This window comes from Herpailurus yagouaroundi, unplaced genomic scaffold (genome assembly GCF_014898765.1).
Source record: "Herpailurus yagouaroundi ecotype Mexico unplaced genomic scaffold, PumYag 182, whole genome shotgun sequence".
NCBI classification, from domain to species: Eukaryota; Metazoa; Chordata; class Mammalia; order Carnivora; family Felidae; genus Herpailurus; species Herpailurus yagouaroundi.
The window spans coordinates 2,925,190-2,952,923 of NW_024412413.1; the positions used below are offsets into that span (position 1 = coordinate 2,925,190).

The following is a 27,734-nucleotide window of genomic DNA, read 5'->3' on the forward strand; positions in this document are numbered from 1 at the left end:
CCTCCATGGACACAGAGGCATTTTCCTAAAATGTCACAACTGCAAACCCAATTCCCGTGCTCCCTGGGACTCCAAAGGCTCTTTCTGTTTTCTTGTTTCCTTTCCCATTCTGTTCAACCCTCCACAACGCGTTGTGACATTCTCACGGCCAGCACGAGTCCGGGGGAGGATGAACGCCCCACTCCCCCCCGGCTCCCCACGCTCCCCCGGGCTCCGCTCGTCTCCCGGCCCCACGAATCTCGGCCAGTGAGCAGGACTCCCCAGGCAGACCCTCTGACTGCCACAGGCCAGCAAGCAAACCACAAGCACACGGGGCTCCTAGAAACACTGATAAAAGATGGCGGGCTAGCAAAGGGTGGGACTTGGTGTCACTTCTTCCAAGGCGCCAGGACAGCCGCTGCCTGGGGTCACCTGGACAGTCCCCTTCTGCGGGCTCTTGTGTGAGGGGTGGGGAGACAGGAGGTCCAAAGGGGCCAGGGGCGAGGAGGGGCAGGGCCAGCCCAACAGCGAGCTCCAGGCCGCACACCCGCCCCAGACCTGGCTCAGGTCCCTCGCATCCAGGGCTGTTCCCACCTGCTGTCCCCCGGCCCCCAGGTCCCAGCCCTGCAACAGCCCCTTCGTGGCACTTCATAAGGACGAGAACACAAGCTGCCCGGCACAGTCTCTGAGACTTGAGCCACTTGTGGGAAGGGGATCCTGGCGGCACTGTCCCTACTGGGGGAGCAGGAAACGGAGGGCCGGGTGGCAAAGCCCCTCGTGTGAGGTCACTCACCTGTCACGAGTCCCTCTCCCCAGCAAGAACTGAAGCACCGGGGGGTGAGGGCCATTTCTCAGGCACGTGTTGCTCAGGGCTGCCCAGGGTTGGGGCTGGAGAGTGGTTTCCGGGACGGTGACGAGCCTCCCACCTTAGCACACTCTCCTGCACGGCTCGCCACGGCTTCATCAACCCCCACCCCCCTGAGCTGTGCCTCCCCCGCCAGGGCAGGCGGAGCCCCCATCAGGGCAGCAGTGAGAATTCCAAACGCGGTCGCCCCGTGAGCCCCGGCCACCTGCATGAGTGAGGTGCTCTCCAGGAAGCACTCGTGGAATGTCGGCCAGGGTCAGACCGCGGCCGGCCGCGGAGCCCCAGGAAAGCTGGGCGCTTCTCCCTCAGATAAACAGCGGGCTCTGCACGGCGGCTCAGCCCCACTGTTCTCCCACGAGGCCACAAAGACAGCCCGGAGCCACCACACTGTGACCTAGGACCGCGGAGCCTCCTAGTTTGTCCCTCACCTAAAACACAAGAGGCCCAAGGAGGTGAAGTGGCCGGAGAGTGACCCCCAGCCAGCTGGGGCACAGCCCGGTCCCTGGTCCCCACCGCCGTTCTCTTCAGTGTACCCGAGAGGCCCCACCCTCCCGGGTCACTGGGCAGGAAGACTAAAGCACCTTGGGTAACAGCGGAGGTCACCCTGTGAAGGAGCCAACACCCACCACGGTACTTGGGCCAGCACACGGAGGCCCACTTGGGTGGGGACAGAGGCCGGGGACTCAGCCCCCACAGAGCGACCAGCCGAGCACAGAGCTGATGAACGGGTGCCACCGTGGCTCTCCACTAAGTCATGGAGGAAACTTGCCCAGAGAGGCTAAGCGACGTGCCGAGTCACACAGCCTCCCGGTGCCCAGGCGCCCAGGCTGTCTGCTCGTGGGCCAGCACCTGCCCTAACCCATCACAGCCCTGCAGCCGCCCCTGGGGCCCCACTGCCGAGGACACACATACACACGGGCTCAGGGAGGGCCTCCGGAAGCCTGGGGGACAGCGGCATCTCTGAACGCACGGTGTGGCATGGGCCCCAGGTGACCATGGGTGACCTTGGTCTGCGCGCTTTCCTGGCTGTGACAGCTTTCCGATGACAGCAGGTCAGCGGTTCACCACAAGCACCCGGCCCAAAGCCCTGGCACAAACAGCCCTGTGGACTCAGCTCACTAAACCTCCCAGACAGGATCAAGCTCAGGCCCCCCCAAAAGGGCATTTACTTACCTGGAAATCCCGCTCTTCTAGAATCTCCTTCCTCCACCTCCCCAGGAAAGCAGCGCACACGTACAAGTGGAAGTGGGAGAAGCCCTCGGGCTCGGACTGCGAGAGAGAACACGGGGGTGGTCAGTGCCCGGCAGGACCACGGCTGCTGCCCCAGGCCAGGCTCACGCAGCCCGAAGGCCGTGATTCTGACATTCCCGCCTCCTTGACATAAGCACAGGCTTCTGAGAGGAGCTGGCGGTTCGCTGGCCCTCCTGCCCAGATGACCAGCAGTAACAGAAGGCAGACCAGCTCCTGCTGCACAGCCACCCGGGGAGGGAACCTGCCCTCGGACGCCGGTCACTGGCCGTGGCTGAAGAGTGGCCCCCGCTCCTCGGAGGGCGAGGGCGCTACCAGGGACTCGAAGCCCGCTGGAAGTGGGGCGGGGAGGGGAGGCTCCTCACCAGCCAACGCCCCCCTGCCCGCTATGGGTTCAGCTCGGCCCCTCCTTCCGTGCCTGGGCCTTAGTTCAGGCATGCACGGTCAACTTCCGGATCGGGGCTCCCAACACTTGGCTTTCAGGGGGCCACGGCCACAGATTCCCGTGTGATACCCGCACGACTCCTGTTACCTGTTTACTAAATAAATAAGGTAAGAGATGGTGACATGCTCTGGAAAAAGTGAGGTGAGGAAGAGGGGTGCGAAATAGTGGGGAAGGGGCAGACTGGTCTGCAATTTAAATACAGTGATCTGATCTATCACCTAAGGTGACATTTAAACACAGACCCAAGAAGGGAAAGCCACGTGGATGGGGTGGGGGGAGAAATGAGACGACCCTGAGGTTCCAGACCGCCCGGCACACTCCAGAAGCAGTGAAGAGATCAGCGTGGCTGCAGGGGAGAGTGAGGTGAGCAAGCAGAAGCCGCCGTTGGGAGAAGGTCCAGATCCCCATGGCCGCCCTGGTCACTGGATTGTTCTCATGAACTCTGGACGCTCCTAGCAGAGGAAAGACCGTGCTCCCAAAGGATGCTTCTGGCTGGTGCGCGCAGAACAGACTTGGCATCCGGCAGGGCAGGGAAAGGCAGACCCACGGAGATCAGTCAGGAGACCGCGGAAATCATAAAATCAAGCGGGGTGAGTGATGCAGGCCAAGGGGGTAGCAGCACAGCTTCAGAGAAGAGGTCAAATTCTAGAAAAGTTTTGAAGGTTGAGCCATGAAAATATGCTGCTGATAAGGACACTGTGGGGGATGACAGGAGAGGAATCAAGGATACACCCAACATGTTTGGCCTGAACGCCAGAAGGAGGAAGCTACCATCTCCCAAGGTGAGGCCAGGTTTGTGGCAGTTTGTGGGAGTGTTTTGGTGGGAGGTTGTGAGTCTGTCGTGTGGACATGCTGAGCCGAAGACACCCGCTAGGCGTCCAGTCCAGAGTGCAGGCGGCTGGCCTGTGGCCCAGGCAGGAAACATACACGGTGGGGGGAAAGGGGTGGGAGGAGACACAGGAACGTGAGAGGGTCAAGGGTCGAGACAGCAAGGGACGAGGAGTACCGGCCGTGGCCATGCAGAGGTGGCTGACAGGAGGGCTGACTAGCGTGTGTTAGGAAGGAGGGAAAGAGAGACACTGGGGCATCCTACTGGAGATTTTTTTTTTAAGTTTTTTAATGATTAATCTATTTTTAAGAGACAGAGAGACAGCATGAGCAGGGGAGGGGCAGAGAGAGAGAGAGGGGGAGACACAGAATCCGAAGCAGGCTCCAGGCTGTCAGCACAGAGCCCGACGCGGGGCTTGAACTCACGATACCATGACCTGAGCTTAACCCGCTTAACCCACTGAGCCACCCAGGCGCCCCCTGCTGGAGGTTCTTAACACCACGTTTACGTAGGCCTTTCCTCCTCTCCATTCTAGATCCTGCTCAAAGTCCGTTACTTTCGTGTTGTTCAACAACCAACCTTCTGGTTCCATTTTACATCTGCTAATATTATATGTTTCATTCATTTCCACTGTTATCTTCATTACAGCCTTTCTTCTACTGAGTTGCTGTTTTTTGTTGTCGGTATTTTCTAACATACACAAATGCAGAGTGGCTTCGAATTACATTTAGGTCACTTGGTCCTTTCTCTTAAGATAAGACAGATGATGAGCTAGCTAATATTCGGCTTTTCTTCATTTCCGACACAAGCAAGCATTTAAGGCTATAAACTTTCTTCTATGAGCCCCACTTCAGCTATATTCCACAGCTGAATAGTATCTTTACTATCCTTAACTTCTAAGAAATTTCTACCTCATTTTGTGATTTACTTGCCTAAATCATAGCTTATTTCTTAGCGTTTTTTAAATCTATAAACATATGTGCTTCGTTTTTACTTTGTCTTTTTAGGTTTCTTTGATAATTGATTTGTAACTCAACTGTGTCATAAGAGAATGTGATTTACACGATGCTGATTCTTTTGCTTGCTTAGATTTGGTGTTGCGAGGGGAGGACAATTAGTTTCCACACACACACCCCCTAAGGCAGCACACTGAGCAATCGAGAACGGGACCGAGCCAGAGTGCCTGGGTTTAAACCCTGGGTCTGCCACTAATTAGCTGTGTGATCAAGACAAAGTCACTGGCCTTCCTGTGCCTCAGTGTCCTCATCTGTGAAATACTATAGACTAAACAAATTACACAACGTAAGGTACTTAGGATAATGCCTGGAACATAGTAAATAGTAGGTAAAGGCCAGCTATCATCACCAGGTGTGTGTAAGAGTATATATTCTGGAGTTCTTGGATACAATGTCCTGTATGTATCCATAAGATAAATTTAATCAATAGTGTTGCTCAGATCTCCTATAAATCCTGATTGATTTTGTCATCTTATGTGCTATCAATAACAGAAAGGTGTTAAAAATCCCATTACAACACCGGATTTGATGTCTCCTCAAGGTTCTGCCGATCTTTGTTTTATGTATTTGGAAAGCACGTTATTAGACGCATACAAATTTTCAACCGTATTATCTTCCTGGTGTACTGAACGATATCAATATACACGATCTCCTTTATGTCAACCAATGCTTTTGCCTTTAAGCCTTTGGAGAGGGGGACAGGAGTGTGGTGCGACCACACTACACATCTACTCTTGTTGGGTTATTTGTTTATTTTAGGCAGCTTTTTTTGAGGTAGAACTGACATACAATAAACTTACATATTGAAAGTATAAAATCGCACAGGTTTCGATACGTGTCTACACCTGTGAAACCACCGTCGCACTCAAGAGAGGAAACACATCCATCACCCGCAAGTTTCCCCATGCCCTCTGTGATCTCTCCCTCCATCCCTCTCAGTCTCTAGGCAATCACTGACCTACTTTTGTCCTACACACGAGTTTACACTTCCCCTGCTTCTGTACAGATAGAACCATATGGCACGTACTTTTGTCTGGCTACCTTCACGTGGCACTATTGCCCTGAGATTTGGCCATGTCACTGCGTGGCCACTGCCTGTAACTGCTCAGAAACACGGCTCTCTTAGAGAGTCTGTTCGCCAGAGCTGTCTGCCTGTTGATAGACACGAAGTTGTTTCCGGTTCGATTACAAACTGAACTGCTGTGAACGTTTGTGGACAAGTCTTCCTATGGCTAGATGCCTTCATCTTGCTCGGATAAATACCGAGGAGTAGAAGGGCTGGATCACACGGTGGCAGTATTTTAACTCAGAAGACACGGCCAAGCTATCTGCAAAGTGGCTGCACCGCTGCACAGCCCCACCAGCAGCAGGTGGCGTTCCGGGGCGGTCACCCCAGAGGCCACATGTGAAATGGTAAATTTTAACGTTGGCCACTCTCATAGGCAAGTGGGAGGATCTCACTATGGCGTTGATTTACACATTACCATTCCTCTAATGACTGATGATTCTGAACACCTTTGATGTGCTTATATGACATTCTTGGTGGAGCGTCCAAGTTTTTCCCATGGATTGTTTGTTTCTCATTGTTGAGACTTGAGTAACTTTCTATATATTCTAAATACAAGTCTTTGATCAGCTATGTGCTTTACAAACACATCTCTGTGTCTATAACTCGTCTGTTATCCTCGATATTGACTCTGGAGGAGCATGAATTTTCAAGTTTGATGTGGTTCAGTCTATTACTTTGCTCTTTTATGAATACTGCTTCTGGTGTCATTTCTAAGAAATCTTTGCCTAACCTAAGGGCATACAGGTTTTCTTCTAAAATGGTTTTAAGCTTTACATTTAGGTCTGTGAGTTCACTTTTGCATATGTTATATGCGTATGGCATAAGGTGGGAGCTGAAGTGCATGTGTAAGCACACGGATATCTACCTGTTCCGGTAGTTTGTTGAAAAGACTATGCTCTGTCCACTGAGTTAACAACCAGGTAGTGCTACTCCTCTATTGTTTTTGTTCTTCATCAAAGTTGATTTTGTCTTTTCTAAGTATGTTACACTTCCACAAGAATTTGACAACCAGTTTGCCAATTTCTCCAAAAAGCCTGCTAGGACTTATTGGAATTGCATCGAATGTATATCTCAATTTGGAGTGATTATTATCTTAACAATATTGAGAGTCCCGACTCGTGAACATGGTATAGCTTACCACTGACCTAGCTCTTTAATTATTCTTAGCAATGTTTTATAGTTTTCAGGATACAGATCTGTTAAACATCTTCTGCTTGATTTTCCCACAGCAGCTGATATTTTTTGACACTCTTAAAAATAGTGTTTTGAACAAAAATAAACTCGAAATGGATTAAAAACCTAAAGGTGAGACCTGAAACCCTAAAATTCCTAGAAGAAAACATAGGCAGTAGTTTCTTTGACATCGGCCATAACAACATTTTTCTGGATATGTCTCCTCTGGTGAGGGAAACAAAAGCAAAATTAAACTATTGGGAGTACACCAAAATAAAACGCTTCTGCACAGAGAAGGAAACCATCAACAAAACAAAAAGGGCAGCCTACTGATTGGGAGAAGATATTTGCAAATGACATATCTGACAAGAGGTTAAAATCGAAAATATATAAATAATTTATACAACTCAATACCAAAAAAACCACAAAAAACAAGAAAACAAAACAAAACAAAAAAAAAACCAAATAACCCAAGTAAAAATGGGCAGGGGACCTGAATAGATATTTCTCCAAAGAAGACATCCAGATGGCCAACAGACACATGAAAAGACACTCCCCATCACTAAGCATCAGGGAACTACAAATCAAAACTACAGCGAGATACCACCTCACACCAGTTAGAACGGCTAAAATTAAAAAAAAATAAAAAAATAAAAAAATAAAAAAAAAACAAGAATGACAAGTGTTGGCGAGGACGTGAAGAAAAAGGAACCCCAGAGCACTGTGGGGATGCAAACTGGTGGAAACCAGTATGGAGGTTCCTCAAAAAGTTAATAAGAACTACCAGATGATCCAGTAATCCACTCTGCAAAGAAAACAAAAACACAAGTTCAAAAAGACACAGGCACCCCTATGTTTATTGTGGCGTTATTTACAACAGCCAAGATACGGAAGCAGCCCAAACGTCCATCGACAGAGGAACAGATAACGAAGATGTGGTATGTACACACGATGGAATATTATTCGGTCACAGAAAAGAATGAGATCTTTACATCTGCAACAACACGGACGGAGCCAGACAGTATTATGCTACGTGCAGTAAGTCAGAGACAAACACCACATGATTTCATTCACACGTGGAATTTCAAAAACAAAGCAAAGAACAACAGAGAATAAGAAGAGACAAAAATCCAGACTTCGAATGCAAAGAACTGGTGTCTGCCAGAGGGGAGGAGGATGGGAGGATGGGCGAAATAAAGGGATGAAGGGCACACGTATCCCGAAGAGCATTGAGAAACGTACGGAATTGCTGAAACATATCGTACACCTGAAACTAACATAACACTGTTAACTGTACCTGACAAAAATAAATAATTAAATTTAAAAATAAACATGGTGTTTTGAAAACTTTAAAGTTTACTTATTTAGGGGGCAGGGGAGGGACAGAGAGAGGAGAGAAAGAATTCCAAGCAGGCTCCACGCCGTCAGCACAGAGTCTGACGCGGGGCTCAAACTCACGAACCGTGAGATGATGACCTGAGCCGAAATCAAGAGTCGGACGCTTAACTGGCTGAGCCACCCAGGCGCCACTAAAAATTTTAATTTCTGATAGTTTGTTGCTAGTTGTTGAGATGTGATTTTCCTGGCATGTGGTTTTCACCCTTTACTTGTACCCTTTCTGGGTCTTTATATTTCTCTTACAACTAGTACGATACTGGATTTGAAAAAACCCCAGACATGGTCCCTGTGGAGTTGGGTCCCTGCTGAATGTGATTCCTGATATATTCAGATTAATTTACATCCTCTTATTTTGAAATGTGTACGTATTCCACTTTTCCTATTATTTTTCTTTCTTGTCTACAACTGCACTGAGTTACTTTCCGCCTTTATGCCAAAGCCCCAGCCCCAACTATTCTGGAAGTTACTGAACTGTTTCCATTATTTTAATAGTTACTCTACAAAGACTAACGTGCATATTTAACTTGGGGTCCAAGATTGCTCGTGGTCTCTATTACCTTCCCAAGCAATACACAAGTGAGGAGTATCTTCGCTAGAGGCACACCAGAGACGTCCCCCTGCAAAATGCTCTTACTGGCCAAGACTCCAGTTCTACCTTGACTTTGTAACATTACAAGTTCAGATATCCTTTTCGTCGTTGTTGTATACAGCAGTGTTTAGAGTTACTCATGACCTTGCCTTTTTCGGACCATCATTCCTTCTTGCATCTAGACTCTTCTGAAATCACTATCCTTCTTGAAACGGCTGTCAGAAGCTCCACTAGCGAGAAGGTCTTCCAGTAGGGACCCCTGTCGGTTTTCCTTTGTCTAAAAATGTCTTTACATCCTTCCCTTTCCCAGAAGGTAGTTTTGCTGGATACAGCAGGCTAAGTCGGCTCTCATTTTTAAAGATGTTACTGCACCATCATCCGGCCTCTGCTGTTTGATGTCCCAGTCTGCCTGTCCCTCCTTCACAGGAAACCTAACCCTTCTGTCTGCCTGCTTGTGAGACACTCGGTCTTGGGAGTTCTGCAATTTCCATTTCCATACACTCTATGTCCCGCTAGAGATCCATCAGTCACTCCAAGTCCCCAGAGTTGGGGGCTTCCATCAATCTTGGGGACATCATCACTTGCCCCTCTGCATTCTCTTTAATTTCTCAGGAGCTGGACCGGGCAGGGGCGGGATCTTCTCACTATTCTGTGTCACTGAGCTCGGTCTCCCTGGGAGAGGTACTTTCTGGCTCGTTGGGCAGCTCTTCGACGTATCACAATTCCTGGGCGGCTCGTCCAGCCCATTTTCGAACGTGCCTTACAGATTTCCTTGTTCTCGTGCCCGGTATGCTCCTTTCCACGACTTTGGGCACAGTGAGCTTACGGTCACGCACATCCCAGATAACCCTACAGGCTGCAGCCTTTGCGGGTCTCTCTGAAGTTTGTTTTCTCTGCTAATTTTTGCTCTTTGTGGCCGGCTTCCTTGTTCCTTCGTGGTTTTGCCCCTTTTCGAGCTTAAGATGCTGGGAACTTTTATCTGTTGGAATTCTTTGAAGCTTGCATCAAAAATGGTTTTCTTTGGGGGAAAAATTGTATTTACTTCTACCTGAACCTAAGGACACGATTATCTCGAGATTACTTTCAACTAAATTTTCCGCTTGAAATTCTTTAGGACAAGTAAGTCACATAAATCAGGGCTCCAAACCCACATGAATCCCGGACTATGGTGGCATCTCTGAAGGGAGGTATTTTCTTTCTTTCTTCTTTGACTTCCATGGCCAAGGCCAAGAAAGGCAAACACCAGCACTTGCTTAGTCTCTGAACAGTCTCCAGGGGTTTGTCTCTGGCCTGTGGCTCACACAAACCCTCCTGCAGACCCTAGAAATTAACTGGCAGGTTCCCCTGGGTAGATTTGATGTCTTCCCTCTTCTCTCTAGAGTTCCATTTTCTCATGATTTCTGGCCAATGACAGCATCCTTTCCGTTGTGGTTATGTTTTTAACAATTACACCAGGGGCACCTGGGTGGCTCAGTCAGTTAAGTGCCCAACTTCGCCCATGTCACGATCTCACCGTTCGTGGGTTCAAGCCCCACGTTGGGCTCTGTGCTGACAGCTCAGAGCCTGGAGCCTCCTTCACACTCTGTCTCTGTCTCTCTCTGCCCCTCCCCTGCTCATGCTCTGTCTCTGACTCTCAAAAATGAACGTTAAAAAAATTTTTTTAACTTAACAAAAAATAATTACACCAGCATGCTTCTGTGTGCTCTGTGACACCTAAGTCCACCGCACTGCCCCATTAGTTTCTTTAAATCAATGTAACTATTAAAACTAAAAACATCTGTGCTGGGAGGGGCGCCTGGGGGGGCTCAGGCAGTTCAGCATCTGACTCTTAATTTCAGCTCAGGTCATGATCTCACGGATTCGTGAGATCAGGCCCCGCATCAGGCTCTGAGCTGAGTGTGGAGCCTGCGTGGGATTCTCTCTCCCACTCTCCCAGCACCTCCCCTCCTTGTGGGAGCTCTCTCAAAATAAATAAACATTTAAAAATAAATAAATACATGAAATGTCCGCGTTGGAACTGAAACCAACTAACAATGCACACTTGGCGAAATGCTGCTAAAGCCTCTGCGGCCGCACTGACCTTCCATCTGCACTTGGGCCTCCAGCCTGCCTCCCCCCTGTAACCAGGCCACCCTCTCGAAGCAAGTGGACTCCTCTCTCGTCACAAGTGTGGTTTTTAAGCGTCCGCCGCTTTTAGGATAACGTCCAAACTACTTAACACGCCACAATCCTCTGGTATCACGGGCCCTGTCCCACCTCCTGCCTGACACTGGACCCTCTCGATCTCCCCCCAAACACCAGACCCTTCTAGCCTCACCCCACTTTTGCACACACTGCTACCCCAGCAGCGGGTACTGGCTGAGTTTTCTCAGCCGTATTCTTTCCTCGAGGTCTCTCCTGTGTCTCCCAGCAGCCAGCTGATCCGGCCCTCCTCCCAGGGGGCGTCTGCCGCACTGTCCCTCCTGTTCATCCGACCATTCTCCCGCTGTCCTAGGGGCCTCTTCTCTCCGTGGCCCCCTCTCCCCTCCAAGCTCTGTCACAAGCCCCACGGCAGGAGCAACGACTGTATGAAGTTACACACACCCAAACCCACTCACTTGGATGCACTGGGGAGACGGGCAGGTGGGCCTCTGGGAGCAAACCTAAAGACACACGCCTTTTTCTTTCCAGATGCTGAAGGCGACTGCTCTACATACAGAAAACACCGGGGCTCTGCCGACTGTAAGACTGCTAATCAGCATTGCAATGCTGAGAGAAGAAGGTTTCCAGGACTACTTAGGGATGCTCCAGAATGTAGGCTTCTCTAAGGAACCCTGTTTACACACTTCATTTGCTTGAGGGCCTGTGATGTAAGGGAATGCGGAAGTCAGTGTGAGGCGGGCCCAGGGCCGCCCCCCCAGGACTCCAAGGCTCTGATGGCTGCAGCCCCACAAGACCCCCCGGGTCCAGCAGAAGGCCAAACAGCCACACTTCCAGAGGGCACTGTGCTAGGGGAAAATGGAGTTTTACAGCGTTGCTTCAGTGGATTACTTGTTTTTGCTGACTCGGTAAATTATATCACAGTAGCAAATTAATAAATAAAAAATTCGTATCATAATGGAAAACCAGCTCCGGCTTCCACGAAGCCTAACACAGGCAGGCACTACCGTCGGTCCCCAGGGACACGGTCGGGAGGCTGGGTCTCAGTGGCAGCAGCCCACTCAGCGCAGAGGGGTGTCCACCACCTTCGGGGTCTGATGCATGCAATCAGGGCCCTCCTGACCGGGGCAAAGTCAGCAGGTCGGCCAGACATTTCCCAAGGAGGAGCTGAGCTCTGGAAGGGAAGGCGATGTGACTTGGAAAAGCGTCCCTGGCTCAGGGGACGGGGGGGGGGGGGGGTTGGGGGAGGGGCTGGATGACCAGGGTGCTGGGCCAGGGAAGCTCTTGGCCAAGAGGGAAGGCTCTGGAAGGTGGCTCCCTGGGCCCTGGGGACACTGTGTGAGTGGGGACGGGCCTCTGGCCGGCTGCAGCCCGTCTCCACTGCCAGATCAGGTGCGGCAGCTCGTGTCCCCCTCCTCTGGGGCCTGCACTCCTGTCTGCTGCCCTGCCTCCCGGCCCCGTGCCCAGCCCGCACTGGCTCCCCTCCTACAGATGAGAAGACGGGCAGAGACCTTGAGCGGCTCGCCTGGGTCACACCGCGGGGCTGCGGACACGACCGAGCCAGCTGCGAGCAGCACCCCTGACCACAGGGGCCACGGTCGGGAGGCACCTTGGCCCTCGCTACATCGGGTCGTGTTCTGTTCGGCAGGGCGGGTGCTATGCTGTCCTCAGGCCCTGTGCCCGGTCTGCCTACCACCTGAGCCCTGCTCTACCCACACACGGCACTCACAGCCGGCGGGACTCCCGGTCTCTCAGAGCTGAATTTCCACCTCTGCCCACCCCCCACCCCACCACCCCGCCCCCTGGGACGGTCCAGGTGTTCGAGGGCTTTGCCCCGGAACCCTGCGCTGCTGGGGACGGAAACCGAAGGCGTCCATCTTCAAGAAGCCTCCGGCACAGGGTCTGGACCCTGGGCACAAACCGGACAAATCAAGGGTGAGCCACTGACCACGCTTGTGGTCGTGGGCCTCTCCCCACTGTGGTCAGAGCCGTGCTCACCGGGTGCCCCCACAACTACCCACCCTGTCCTCGCAGGGCATCCTAGCACTCAGGCAGCATGTCACTTGCAACTGCAGGACTCCCTGGGGCCCGTCCCCACCTCCGTGAGGGCAGGATCAGAAGGTGATGAACCTGAGGGACCTCCAGGCCATCGCCGAGGAATGGCACCTGATCGCTCCTGGGAGGCACGACTTCCGCCGCATAAACCCCCGGAGAAAGCGTCCGGTCCCCGCACCGTGCAGCCCCGCTGGGTGCACGGAGCCCGGTGACCTCAGGCCGACAGAACAGCCACAAGTGAGTGCCGGGCTCTGTCTGGACAGGCTCCGTGGTGGCCCATTACTTCTTTAGAAAACGAGTTTCTTCCTGAAATGCTCACTTGGAATAAAGTCAGGATTCTGAGAGCAGGGAATTCTGGAGGTCAAGGAGAAACACTAATAATCGTAAACATCCTCGTAAAAATCCGAAATCTCTCTAGCTGAGGAAGACGATTCATGTAAGAGCCCAGATGCACTTGGAAATGACCAAAGTAACACTCACATCCCATTGCAATCGGATCAGACGGCTGGAATCTCCAGGTTCTAAGATCTCACTGCCTCCAGTGAACAGAGTCTAATACACCAGCCTCAGAACCTGCTCCCAAAGAAAGCCGTGTGGAGAAGAAAGCCCATGTCACTCCTGGGAGACCCCCAGCTCTCGGTGCTGCGCGCCCCCACACACACCAGGCAGAGCTGGTGAAAGGACATTAAGATGGGCCAAAACCACAGGCAGGCAGGAAGGCCTTGGGGGGTGTGGATCCCATCCCTGCAGAACCGTCACTGGGGACAGGAATGGGGGCACCCAAGATCGCATCACAAGTGCAGGCAGTTAACGGAGAAGATGCAGAAGTTCTCTGAAAGACATGAGAGAAAAGCTAATTAAAGGAGAGTCATACAGGTTCGTGGACAAAAAGATTCAGTATTGAAAAGATGTCCATTGACTTCCACTTTAATTTACGAATTCAATGTGTTTCTAACAAAAACTCCAGAGCTTTCTGTGGCATACGAGGCTTACTCTAAAGCTGACACTGAAGGGCAAAGGGCCGAGAACAGCGAGAACAGCGAGACAACGCCAAACATTACACATAAGGTGAAGATCTGCGTGTGATATCAGGATGCTTTGTGAGGCTGAGAAAGACCATGTGTTCTGGGCACAGGACGGATGGGCCAGTGCAACGGAGGACTGAGACAACGCCCATGCTAACGTGGGTGTTCCCGGACGGAGGAGTGATGGTGCAGATCAACAAGGGAAGGCTGGATTATCCAGTGTGGCACTGAGACCACTAGCTCTCCACACGGAAGAAACCGGAATCAGATCCCTACCTCATGCCGTACATGAAGCTAAATTCAAGGTGGATTACAAAGCAAAATCTGACAAGGATAAAGCACAAATTCTTTAAATCAATATATTCGACAACACAAATATTTCAAAGTGGTACGTGACAAAGGCACTATAATTAAGGGCAATGTGCAAGTCACAGACTATCAAAAGATATTTGGAGTGCATATACGACTGGTATATGATTAGTACCCAGAAAAATACATACATATTTTTAATATTATTTTTTAATATTAAATATTTTTTAAGATCTCCCTAAGAATCAAAAATAAAGGGACAAACTACCTCCTAAAACAATGAGTCAAGGATATGAACACTGGTCAGTAAAAACAGGAAGAGCTGTTCGTACTCATGCAACAGGGACACGCAGAGCAAAACGAGTAAAAGTGAGAAGTCAGTTCATGTTTTTGGGCAAAAACTAGGAATTACAAGGAACGCAGAGAATGGGAGAAAAGACGAGCTGAAAGAGTCTTTTTGCAAATGCTGGCGGCGGGCGGGAGGGGGTGTGTGCAGCCGCTTTGGAAGTCAAATTGGGAACGTCCTGACGTTCACATCCTGTAAACCAGAAAGTTCTTAAACGGAGCATCTCCTACAGGCAGATGTGAGAAGACGTGTACAAAAATGTGAGACGGAGCACCGTTTGCAATTTCAAAAAAACTTCCAAATAACTCAAAGGTCTTTCAATAGGAGAATGATAAATTATAGCACATTCACAGAACGTGAAACTCCAAAGGATGAGCAAAGTGGAACACAGCTACACCTGCCAAATTCAGTCAATATTAAAACAGGAAGTGGAACACGGCAAGCATATTGCAAAAGAACTTTTAAGTGTGATGCCTTTTATAAAAGTTTCAGAATGTTCATTGGGATACTACGTATTATTTATTACAGACACACGTACAAACGTGTGGCAAAAATACTAAAGGATATTTAGAAATGATAAAATCAAGTTCAAAGTAGTGGTTACTTCTGGAGAGGAAGAGAGGGAGATTCAGTTGTATAGGCTCCCTTTGACCTCTAAATCAGAAATAAAAGATCTGAAACAAAAATTAAAAAAAATAACTTGCAGGTCTGACCAAGCCAGGTAGTAGGCATCCCTCAGGGTTATCCATACTTTTCCGTACCCTTAAGATCTTTCGTACTGAGCGAAAAAGACCAGGAACTAAATGGAGATGGTCTTTTCCAGAGAGACTCCTCTGTGTGGAGGCCCACAGACCTCCATGGCCCTGACCAGTGTGGGGCCCCAGGCTGTCATCCAGACTCTGTGGCTGTAGGTGCAGCCCCGTCCCTGGGTCGTGACCCCGCGTCTCCTCCCAGGCCCGCGCGCACAGGCGCGAGGCAGCCCCTCACTGCTCTGTCTTGCCCATGACCTTCTCCCAGTGCTTCTGTTTTCCGTCCTTCCCAGAGCAGGGCCCCTCGCACGCACGGCTGCTCCCTCTCAAAGCGGCCTTAATGTTCGAGAGACGCTCAAAGGGTAAGCAACGCCTGTCCCCTTTCAGCTACTGCTTGGAGGAGAGAGAGAAATCCAGACGCCCCGCACATCAGGGGTGTCTTAAAACTGCATTTCAGGCCCCGCGCGGGCCTCGTGTTTGCTTACGAGATGACAGAATGGAAGTTCAAAATGACCGCACGATTTGCCAAACGCGGATTACCGACACGTGGCACACACTTTCTGAAACGCAGAAAATAAGGCAACGAAACAGTTTCCCTTTTACTTTCTATGACCAAGGAACTGCGATAAGAGGAACAATTTTTCACCTTTAATTGCATCATTAAGCCTTCCTTATAATTTTTGGCACCGGAATAAAAACGAATAGCCCTCTGGTGTCAGGAGATTTTCCTATGTACACGTATTTATGTAGATGTAGTTCTGAGGCCATTCGAATGACAGGAATTGTTTCCATGCTTTGTTCAGATTTGAGTGCACTGGCTTCAGCTATGCAAGCAAATTCTCTGCTATGATTTCCTCTGAAATATTCATCGCCAGGCCGCCGCACGACATACACAATTACCCACCAGGCATGCGGAGCACGGCCGTTTTAAAATTCGCACCCACACCCCCAGGCTCGGGGCATGGGCTGGTGACGGAACCGTAAATCACACTTCGTTATGCAGCCAAATCCTGAAGCCTAAACGAGCCTGGTGCCCAGCCAGCCAGCCTCCAAGTGACTGATCTATTATCTCTATGCCAATCTCTATTATCTCTCGCCAGATACTTATTGGCAGGTGTCTGTCCACGTCTGAGAACGTTCCAAATGGTGACATGACAAAGGTCATGGCCAATCACACTCATTCTGCAGGTTCCCGGGGGGATGCCGACCCGACCGGCACAGGCTCTGGACGGCCGATCTGGGAACGGGACGTGGCCCGCGGTCCCTCCTAGCTCTGGGATGTGGGCTGTTGCTCTAGCCTGTCCGTAATTCCTAACTGAAATGAACATTTGAAAGCCATGTAGTAAAATAATAAACAAATAACAGAAAATAATACAAAATGCTGGGACATTTCTACAGCTCCTAATGAGCGTTTATTCTTAGGCTGATGCACTGTCAGTAGGAAAGGAACCAACAGGATATGTGCACACGCACGTGCACACACACACACACACGGAGACTGGACGACTGACCAATTTTAAGAAACCGGCTCACGCGATAGGAGGGGCTGGGAGCCCAGATCTGCTGGGGAAGGTGGCAGCAAGGCCCCGGGAGGAACCAAAGCTGCAGTCGAGGACAGGAAGGCAGGACTGCTGCTTGCTCAGGAGGCCAGTCGCCATTCTGTTCAGGCTTCAAATGACATGATGGGGGCTCGCCCGCATTGTGGACAGTGACCTAGTTTATTCAAAGTCCACCAATCTGGACTTGCATTTGGATGCTCATTCCATCCGGGAACACCTCCCCAGCACCGTCCGGAACAACGTTTGACTAAATAGCTGGGAACTGTGGCCCGGCCAGGCTGACTCACGGAATCAACCATCACAGCTCACGACCGCCCAGACCAAGGTCTGTCTTCAACTTCAAAAAGACATTCCTCAGTACAGGGCTGTGTTCCTAGGTCTCTTCAAATGCCAAACCATTGGTCCGGATTGTCAATAATCAACAAAAGCGTCAACATTCCCTGAAGAGCTGCACACGCCCAAAGCTCACAGACAAGAGTTTTCTCCAGGGATGTTGGGAGAGAGTTCTGGAACTCTCGGCCCCTCTTCACCACCTGCTCTCTACAATCCACGTCTGCTTCTGGCCCTTAAAGAGAGTGGTTGCTCCTTAAGCACAGAACAGGCTCGCCAGCAAAGATGGGTTAAGAGTCCCAGCAAAAAGCCTGATTTAACTACACTGGCGGGTGTCAGGACAGAGGCCCCGCCCCAGCACAGGCAGGGGCGCCTGTCACCACCGACACAGGAGCTCACATCACAAGGACTGAGCTGTCCGCAAAGCCCTGTCTCCTCTACGGACAGAATCAAAGACATCCTTTTAAACTTCATGAATGATACAGGCCCTGAAGTGCTGTGGGGGCCAGAGTCAGCGTCACACTGGGAGGCGGATTTACTCTGCCACCAACCTCAGCTGCCCTTGCCACGGCCCCTCCCATGTCCCAAATTTAAACACTGAACACCTGGGGACCCGGCCTCCTGAGAGGCCACGGGTCACCGTCTGGCCTGGGAGCGACGCTCCAGGAACATCTCTGAGCCCTGTCCAAGCGGATGAACTCGACCATCTTTTACATTTGTCAAGGACGTTCCTGGCAAAGTAAAAGGAAAGACAGCCTGCTGTGGGTCCTGATTATTTTTTCTTTGAAGCAAGAAATGACATCACAGCAGTTAATAACTCAAAGCCTCAGTCCTCTCCGTAGACGGAACTTGGCCCGAGGAGCGTTAACGGTCACAGCGGCTGAGCGCGGCCGGCTGGGCCGGGGAGGGGGGTGGGGACCAGCGTTCCGTCCCCACTCGGGCAGGCTGCTGTCCCGGTGCCTGCCCTCCTGTGCCTCCGTCCGGTCGCAGTCCCGCTCAACCCAGACCTCCCGCCTCCAGAGCCGAGCCCCGGGCCACCGCTGCCCAGGGCGCCCTGGGGTCCCCAGCGCCAGCGCCTGCGTGCCAGCGAGAATGACAAGGCCGATGACACAAGAGCACTTTTCTACTAAGATTCTTCAGAAGAGACAAACGGCCGCCTCCCTCGAGCCTCCCTTTCCTCGGCCGGCAAGGGCGGCCTCCGCATCCGAGACCCGGACCAGGCCGGGCTCGCGGGAGGTGGCACGCCACGAGTCCACTCCCAAAGGGCCACTGCTGCCTCCCCTCCGTAGGAGGAGTGGCTTCTCCAGGTCCCATCCTTGGAGTATACAGAGGAGAAGGAGCCAAAGGAGCGGAAGGAAGCCTGGCCCCCGGCCGACACCTGCCAGCTCCAGGCGAGGGCCCGCAGGACCCGCACCCACTCGGAGGGGGAACGGAGTCACTCTCCTCCTACCACAAAGCAACCGAGGACATTTGCTTGGTCCAAAATGTCAGGTGTTCAGTATCCTTGACAGGGATTCCCCAGCGAGTCAGCTACCTGGACACGCGGGAGGAGACACATCAGGGCCACTGCCACCCACCGCGAGGTCGTGCCAGAGACAGAACGGAGGACGTGGGCTCGGCGGGCCTCACACACGCACCGCCGCCAACACGGAGCTCCTGGCGGCCAGGGCCTAGCGTCACCGGTGTCCCTTGCCCACTCACTGCTTGGCACTGCGGGGCGAACGGAGCCCGGGTGGACCAGCAAACGTTCTCGACACGAAGCAGAAGCAGAAGCAGAATCCCTCGGTGGCAAGCCTGGGACTCTTCACTACTCACAAGCTCCGGAGACGACGGGCACGCAAGCCAAGGCCTAAGAGCCACTCGGCTGGGCTGTGAGCTTCTGGAGATGAGGACCCACCTTCCCTCCACCTGGGGGTCCCCAGCAGCCAGCACGGTGCGTCCACACACAGCGGGTAAACGGCAAACGATGAATATAAAGATAACGAGGGAGGGCTAGGCTCCAGGGCTACGTTACAGACTCTCCTAGCTCCCCGCCCCCGCCCTCAACCACTCACGCCCACGGTTGAACGTTTAAGAGGGTCTCAGGCCACCAACCCCGAGCCCCTCCTTACACCTGCCCCTCTGCCAATGAGACGGTAAGACTTTTGCCACTCTGCGACTAACGCGAACCAAAAGAATGCACGTTCACCTCCTAGCCACGCTCTAGGGAATCCCCAGACTTGGCAAAAAATACAAGAGTGGAAAGACTTTATGAGACAAAGTAAGGGAATGACACAGGCACTGGAGTATGCCGAGTAGTCAGTCCAGCTGTCGGAGCCCCAGGACGAGCCCATTGGACGCTTCACCTCTAGGCCCTGCTGCTCCTTCCCAGCTCCCTCTCCTGGCAAGGCCTACACACACACACACACACACACACACACACACACACACACACACACAGAGGGAACGTAGGGAGTGGGATTTTCACAAACACTTTAAAATAAGACTCTTCATGGGGCGCCTGGGTGGTGCAGTCGGTTGAGCGTCCGACTTCAGCTCAGGTCACGATCTCTCGCGGTCCGTGAGTTCGAGCCCCGCGTCGGGCTCTGGGCTGACGGCTCGGAGTCTGGAGCCTGTTTCCGGTTCTGTGTCTCCCTCTCTCTCTGCCCCTCCCCCGTTCGTGCTCTGTCTCTCCCTGTCCCAAAAAAATAAATAAACGTTAAAAAAAAATTAAAAAAAATAAATAAATAAAATAAGACTCTTCAAAATCCCCCAAAGTAGAAAGCACAGAATAAGAACCCTGATACGCACTCCTCGGGGTCCACCGGGAGCATACGTGGCCAAGCCCGTTCCCTCTGCTGACCCCCACTCTGCCCACATGCTGCTGGAAAATTCTAAAGAAAAGCCCAGACATCACATTTCACCCACAAATAGTTTCTGTTAGAGCTATGGGCTATTTCTAGAAGCCTCATCACAAGACCATTACCACATGTGCAAACAGTCATTCCCCATGGCAATGGAGCACATCCCTGATGGGGGGCAGGGCACACCACCCCAGGACGCAGCACCTTGGCCGAGCATGGATCTTAAGCTGAAGGAGCCTGACAAGCACCAGGAGCTGGGGGGGGGGGGGGTGGGGGGGATGGAGACGCTCTGACCTTACCGCAAGTGGGACTTCAGACCCTCCCGTGAGAGGTCCCTTCCCTCCACCTGGAGGAAAGGAGCGTCTGTGTCTCTGCAGACCAGGGACAGGAACCTGGCCGAACAGGCCTCCCCGACTTTGTCCTGTGCTACCCTGTATGACCCCCACCCTTCATCAAACCGAACATGACACCGGGCTGCACCCTTCCTCCAGGCCTCCGTTTCCCCATGTAGGCGGCCGTGCTGCGTAAAACTTACAGTAAATAAACCGGGGTGCCCTCCTCTTGCTGGTCTGGCCTTGACAATGGGGCCCCAGCCGAGACCCTAAGATGCTGTCCCTTCATCTCCAGGGCATGAGCCTTTTCACAGCTGTGTTGTTCCAATCAGGCCCCAAACAAGTGCACGCGGGCCTCTGACGTCCAGGGTCTCCGGTCTCCGGAAATGTCTGGGCTCCCTCCCTCTCTTCCTCCTCTGTGCCTGCTGTCCTGTGGGTGTTTTACACTCTGGCTTCGGCAGCCGCACTCCCGTGGCAGGACGGGCCTCTGTCCCCTTCCCCGTGTTTCCTGCCAGCAGGCACTTGGATCTGGAGGCTCGACAGGAGTCCGACGTGATGCGTTTTGCAAGAACTGATGGCAGAGTGTGCCCTTCGCGCTTCACGTCGGGAGGCACACGGTGTCGGTGGTCTCCCCTCTGTGATGGGATGATTGATTAGCTGGTCCAGGGGCTGCTGGACGGATCCATCCGTTACAGAGCCCCCCGCGAGCCAGCTCCAGCGGCTTCTGGGGCCACTGGTGAGCGCCGCCCCCACCCATCATTTCACGAGGGTGACGGTGCGGTTCTCCTGTTCCCTCTGCACCTACAGTCGCCCTTCTTCCCTCAGAAACTGTGCGATTATCTGAAAAGCACCACACTTGCTCGAATCTTCCTTTTGTTTACAAGGCCAAGCCCCGGCGGCCTCCGAAGGCCAGCCGGTGAGGTTCTAGGCAGGAATCATGACGAAGCCACAGACTCTCCCACGCTCGGGGCGCTTCAGGCCGCTGCCCTCCTCATTCTTCCTGACAATCCTGCCACGACCGGCCAGTGGGAGCCCGTCAGCTGGGAGTCCTCCTCCTCCTCTGAGAGGCCCCCTGCTTCCCTCACGACTACACATTCCAGACGCCTCCTGAACGCTCCCCGCCCCAGACCCCTGTCGGGTTTTCCTGAGGAGCCCCAGCTCCCGCTAATGGGAAGGGAGTGAGACTCCGCGGGGTGTGGGCTCCCACCGGCTCATCACTGGGCCAATAATTTACAGCAAAGAGGGGGCTCCACAATAGGCTTCCACTTCTTTCAAAGAGAGGAACACAGCATGGGTTCACACCGAGTCTTTGTAGTTGAGATTACAGGGCTCTTCCTCCTTTGATTTTGTGCTTGATTCTCTCTTATGTTAAAAATCTTAGCTCCTACGACATTATCGTAATTACTTACTGGCTTTATCCTAATAGGCGCATTTTAGTGGAATATACGTATCTCAATGCACGTGTATATAAGGACTAGCTTCAAGACAACACTAACATGATTACTAACAATCTGGTTACCGAGTAGAGTGTCACAGGTTTTCTGTAATTCTTTTCGTGCTTCAGACACATCCTAACAGGACTCCACACTCCAACATTCAAACTGTTTGAAAGCCTCTTTGAAGCAGAGAGGCTTTGTGATTAAGCCACCAACTCGAGATATAGTTAGGTTCATTTTTTAAGTTTTAATTCTGTTCTTGCTTTTTAAGGACAGCTTTCCTATTCAGGTTTACTTGGGGTTCACAATTACGTAAAGCAATACGTAACTCCGCAGGGTGAAAAATTAAAGCCGCCCCATCTGGAAGAGCCAGGCTGCGTCCCCACCTCCGTCGTGTCCCACCTTCCCCGCAAAGGCCAGACCTTCCCCACGGGCTCTGGGTTCATCCTTGCACAGATGTGTTAGTCTGTAACATAAGCACATGCGCGTGTGCTTGGGGAAAGGGGTGTGTGTGTATGTGTGTGTGTGTGTGTGTGTGCGCACGCACACATGCGCATGAGCGCACACGCACTCCTATTCTCCCAAGCAGCCAACCGGCGGGTAAACGATGGAAAACCACACGTACTGTCTTCCGGTAAATACTACAGCCAAAAGGTCACCAGCGGCCCACAGACCACCTGCCTCCCTCCTCACCCCACAGGTGCTACAGTGAACAGGCCCACGGGCACAGCATTTGGTATCTTCTCCAACTTGCCTTTTGGATAACTCCTGGGGCAACAGGTCAAAGCACGTGTTGGTTACCGGAGAGCACCAAATACCACGGCGTCCGGTGTCACCGGGTCCCTGCTCTCGACCAGCCGAGGCGTCTCCTACCTCACACACTTCCTGGCTCACAGGCTGGCGGCTCGCCTTTGGTGAGCCCTGACAACATCACGCCCGTAGAAACACCACTGCGTGGACGCTGACTACCCAGGAATGAGGGACTGTGTCGGTTTTCTTTTTGACTTGACTTTGAGACAGCTGCACTCTCCCACTCGGTTCTAAGAAATAATACAGAGAGACCCCACGTGGCCTCTACCCAGTTAGGGGCTACGCTTGTGACCCACAGGCCAGGGACAGGGACCAGCTCCTTGGCCTGTGGCCATGCGCCTCGCAGCCAGCTGTCTGACACCTGCCACTAAGTCACGGCATGCTTCTCCCAGGGCACACCAGTGTGCTGAAAATTTTTTAATGCATGCACATGATTGTAACTTTACTATTCAGATGAAAACGTCATGTGGTTAGCACTGGGCATTTGCCAGTGCCCGTGGTGTGGACGTGGGATGCCCCCACGTGCGTGCCCGTACATGGATGTGGATGGCAGTGTGATTTCTTCCAAAGTCTACCTATTCTCCCCTCTCTGGCTTCATGGTAAAGAAATGTTAATCCCGACCATAAAAATTATACTGTTTAGATCCTTGGCTGTTACTTTTCTTCCAGAGGGGGAGGGGGCAGGCGGGGGGTGGGGGGCACGCACATGCACATGGGAGAGGGGCAGGGGGAGGAAGGAGAGAGAGAATCCTAAGCAGGCTCCACTACACTCAGCATGGAGCCCGATGAGGGGCTCGATCCCACGACCTGGGATCATGACCTGAGCTGATCTCAAGAGCTCAGCTCGAGGGCCCTGGAGCAGGGCAGGAGTGGGTGCTCACCCGCCTGACCCTGAGGACAGAGCCCTCTGGGAGGACTAGCCCTTTGCTCAGAGGGCTCTCCCCTTAGCCTCACTGCCGGGGGCGAACTTTCCTTCTGTCCCACCTACTTGGGAAGGACTTGCAAGTTGAAGATCAAAGAAAACACATTTGAAAAGGGGGTCCCAGTGTTCCACTTAGTCTGGGTTTGTGTTTTGACTCTGGTTTGTTTTTTGGATTCCAAGTATTTTTAGCCAGTATTTAAAAAAAAATTTTTTTTTTTTACTTTGTTGATGTATAATTTATATAAGGTGGGACACAGACGTCTAATCATACTGTTTAATGAGCTTTGACAAAAGAGCGCACCAGTGGGATCGACACCCCTATCAACACAGAACCTGCCCTTCCCCCAGGGATCCTGCGCTGCTGGGGGAAACCAGAGGAAACCGTTGTGATTTCTATCACTGCTGATTAACTCTCTCAGTTCTAAAACTTCACTAAATGAACTCATGCCTTATGTACTCTTCGTATTTTGCTTCTGCTGGTCAACATGATATTTTTAAGATTCATCCACATGGTCACTGAATGGCCACTGTCATCCTTTTATCCTTTTTCCGGCTGGTAGATACTGGAGTTGTTTCTAGGTTGGGCTAATGTGAATGAAACTGCTATGAACATTCGGCACAATATTTGTGTGTGTGTGTGAGTGTGTGCACATAGATGTTCATTTTTCCTGTGTAAACATCCAGGAACGGAGTTGTTAAATCAGAGGGTAGATGCATGTTTAGGGTTCCAGGAAACTGCCGGTTTTCCAAAGTGGTGGTACACTTGGCATTTCCCCCAGCCCCGCAGAAGACCTTCCAACATATGTGTCAATGCTCAGCACTGTCCATTATTTTAATTTTAGCGATTCTGGTGCATACGGAGCAATGGCACTTCGCTGTGGTTTAATTTGTGTTTCCCTGATGGCTGATGATGTTGTGTACTTTTTCAAGGGCTTATGGGCTGTCTATCTTCTGTTGTAATATGTCTGAATCTTGTGTCCATTTGTGTCTTTGTGATACTGAGTTACAGGCGTTTGTATGCATCCAGGACAGGAGTCCTTCATCAGGTATATGTATTATAAACACGTCCTCCCTATCCCTCTCCTAACTGTTCTGGTCTCTACACGGTTCCATTATCTTATTATCTATCCTCAAACCACGTTGTCTTGGTTACTGTAGCTTTACAGTATATTTTGAAATCAAAGGGTTAAGTTCTCCAACTTAGTTCTTCTTCTGCTTAATTTTGTAGAAGTTTTGCTATCTTAGGTCCTTTGCATTTCCATATAAATTTTAGAATAAGCTTGACAGTTTCCACGAAAAGAAAAGAAAAGGGAGAAAGCTTGATAGGAATTTGACTGGGATTGTGTTAACTCCTAAGACCAATCTGGGCAGAATATCTTAACAGTAAGAGTCCTTCAGTTCATAAACATGGTTTATCTTACCACATATTTCTTCCGTTTCTTTCAGCGATGTTTTGCAATTTTCAATGTAAAGGTAAGTATTTTTAGCTACATTTATCCCAGGCTGTTCTTATGAATTTCATGTTACTATAAATGGTAATGGTCTCTAGATTTTATCTTCCAGATGTTCATTGCGGACATATAGAAATTCAATGGATTTTGCACATTGGCCTTGTATCTAGGATCTTTATTAGTTCTTTTTTTAATTTATAAACCTTTAGTATTCTCTACACATGCAATCAATAAAGACAGTTTAATTTTTTCCTTTTCAATCATACCTTTTGTTTTCTTTTCCTTCCTTATTACCTTCCTAGGTCTTCAAGTACAGTATCAAACAGAAGTGGTGAGAGCAAATATTCTTGCCTTGTTCTCAACGTAGGGGGAAAGCATTTGCCAAGTTCACCATTACATATGAGGTAAACTGCAAGACCTTGGAGATGTCCTTCATCAGTGGGATAGCTTCCTTCTATTTCCAGTTTACCGAGAGTTCGTTTCATGAGGGGGTATTTAATTTTATCAAGGGTTTTTTCTGCATCTTTTGACATGATCATATGGTTTTCTCCTTTATTCTGTTAATGGGATCGATGACATTGATTGATTTTTGAATGTCTAACCAACCGTGCATGCCTGTGATAAATCCCACTTAATCACAATGCACTGTCATTTTTACATATTATTTGATTCAATTTGCTAATGCTTTGTCAAGGGTTTTTGCATCTATATTAATGAGGAATATTGGTTTATAATTCTCTTTTCTTATTATGCCCTTGTCTCATTTTGGTATCTCAGTTACACTAACAAGAGCTGAGACAGGTCCACTCCTCCGTCACCCTCTGAAACAATCTGTGTAAGACTGGTATTACTTCTTCCTTCAATGTTTGAACATTAACCAGAGGTCATCTGGGCCTGTAGTCATCTTTGTAGGAAAGTTCTTAATTACTAATGCCCTTTCTTTAATGGATACAGGGCACTTCTGGCTTCTTATATCTTCTTGTGCAAAGTCTGATCAATTGTAGCTTTCAAGGAACATGTCCATTGCATCTTGGTTGTTAATTTATTATTATAAAGTTTTTAACAATGTTCCCTTATTATATTTAAAATATCTGTAGGATCTGTAGTGGTGTCCCCTCTTTATTCATGATATTGGCCAGTTTTTCCTTTTTTTTTTTTTTTTTTTATTTGCCTAGCAGAAGATTTTTCGGTGTTATTGATCTTTCCATTAAACCAACTTTTTTCGGCTTATTTATTTCCTCTATAGCTTGCCCATTTCCTATTTCATTGATTTTTGCCCTGTTCATTTTTGGTTCCTTTCTTCTGCTTACTTGCAGATTAATTTCCTCTGAAGGTGGAAACTAAAACTATTTAAATCTTTCTTTTCTGTTGTACGCATTTGCAGGAATATATTCGCTCTCTAAACACTGCTTTATCTGCATCCCACAAATTCAGATATAACTTCATTACTCATTCAGTTCAAAGTATTATCTGATTTCCCTTTGACTTCTTTGACTCAAGGGTTCTTTGGAGGTGTGCTGCTCACTTTTCAAAAACTCAGAGCTTTTTAGGCATCCTTTGTACTGAATTCTACTATGGTTCGATAATACACAGAGTGTATGATTTCAATCCTTTTAAATTTTGGGACTTGTTTTACGGTCCAAGAGGTAAACTATCTTGGTTACTGGTTGTTACATACTTAACAAGAATGTTACTGGTTACCTCTAGTTGTTGGAGTGTTAACAAGACAAGCCGCTTGACATTTTTAGGTCTCCTGTATCCTGTATCTATGATTTTTGGTCTATTCCTTTTGTCGCCTGCTGAGAGAGACAGAAAAACTAAAACCTCCAGCTATAGCTGTGCTACATGTTCCAGTAATATTAATGGGCCTGAATGTCTTCTCATGTTAATTATCCCACTTGTGGGGTGCCAAATCACTGAATTTACAAATTCAAATGCTAAATGGGTAAAAAAGTTAACAGGGAAGAACATCTCTCCCCCATCCCCACCCGAAAGACCAGCCTGAGACAGAGGTGTCTCCAGGTGTCTCCTAGGACTAGCAAATGGATTTTTTTTTTTTCTAGTTCACCCTTTGTCCAAGAGCCTAGCCTTTCGGTGCTCTGGTTTGACTTAATTGCCTTAGCTCCGCACCCCCTACCCATAAGGGGCATGGGATCTAGACCCTGTCTCAAGGGTATAGACCCAAGCCTAGAGACCAGTACCCACCCCCCACCACCTCTTACTTGGGCCTCTGATGACAACCTGAGTTTCCTGCAAGCTTTCATGCATGCACCTACACGTTATGTTCTTGATAGTCTAGCAGCATTTGGGTGTTCTGAGGATAATGTGATATGCCATATTTAAAGCTCTGCGTGCTATAAAGCTGCCTCTAACCCACACAGGTAGTGACACAGGGATCTGAGTCGTCCCCCTCACCCCCAACTCTGGAGTCAGCACCTGGCTCTTGAGGGTTCCTCTCTCTCGAGTCTAATGCCTAGGAGGCTGAGTCACAAGGGCCGTGCCTTACTCGCCTCCATGTTTTCTTCTTTGCTGTCCCGGCCCTAATCTGGAGTAGATGCTCGTGAGTCTCCTGATGAATGGGGCTGGATGGTAACAATCCCAAACGGTCATCCTGAGCTGTCTGGGCTTTATCTGGTGGTCCACAGAACTGCCAGCCAAGGCGATCAGGCAGGAAGGCAGGACAGCTGTCTGGGCGGCATGCAGCTTCCGTGTCTCAGAGGACCGACAGAACAGCAGGATTGAGACAGGACTGTTTACAGAGTCTGGCCTCTTCCCTGAGAAGCTGGCTGTCGAAGAGCACTCTAAAGAAGCTAACAT

At 50.4% G+C, this 27,734-nt stretch overlaps 1 protein-coding gene across 5 annotated transcripts in view; it reads right to left on the minus strand.

The window, feature by feature from the left end:
- TBC1D22A (TBC1 domain family member 22A) overlaps positions 1 to 27,734 on the minus strand; it is a 282,503-nt gene that overhangs the window by 34,872 nt on the left and 219,897 nt on the right. For 3 of the 5 annotated variants that reach the window (XM_040490525.1, XM_040490520.1, XM_040490523.1), the window contains one exon: positions 2,018 to 2,113. The exons of 1 other annotated variant lie outside the window; for it this stretch is intronic. In XM_040490525.1, coding sequence (XP_040346459.1) covers positions 2,018 to 2,113 — 96 coding nt within the window. Of the gene's footprint in view, positions 1 to 2,017; positions 2,114 to 14,546; positions 14,678 to 27,734 lie in introns of those variants that run through there. One more of the 5 variants, XM_040490524.1, reaches the window with a different exon arrangement.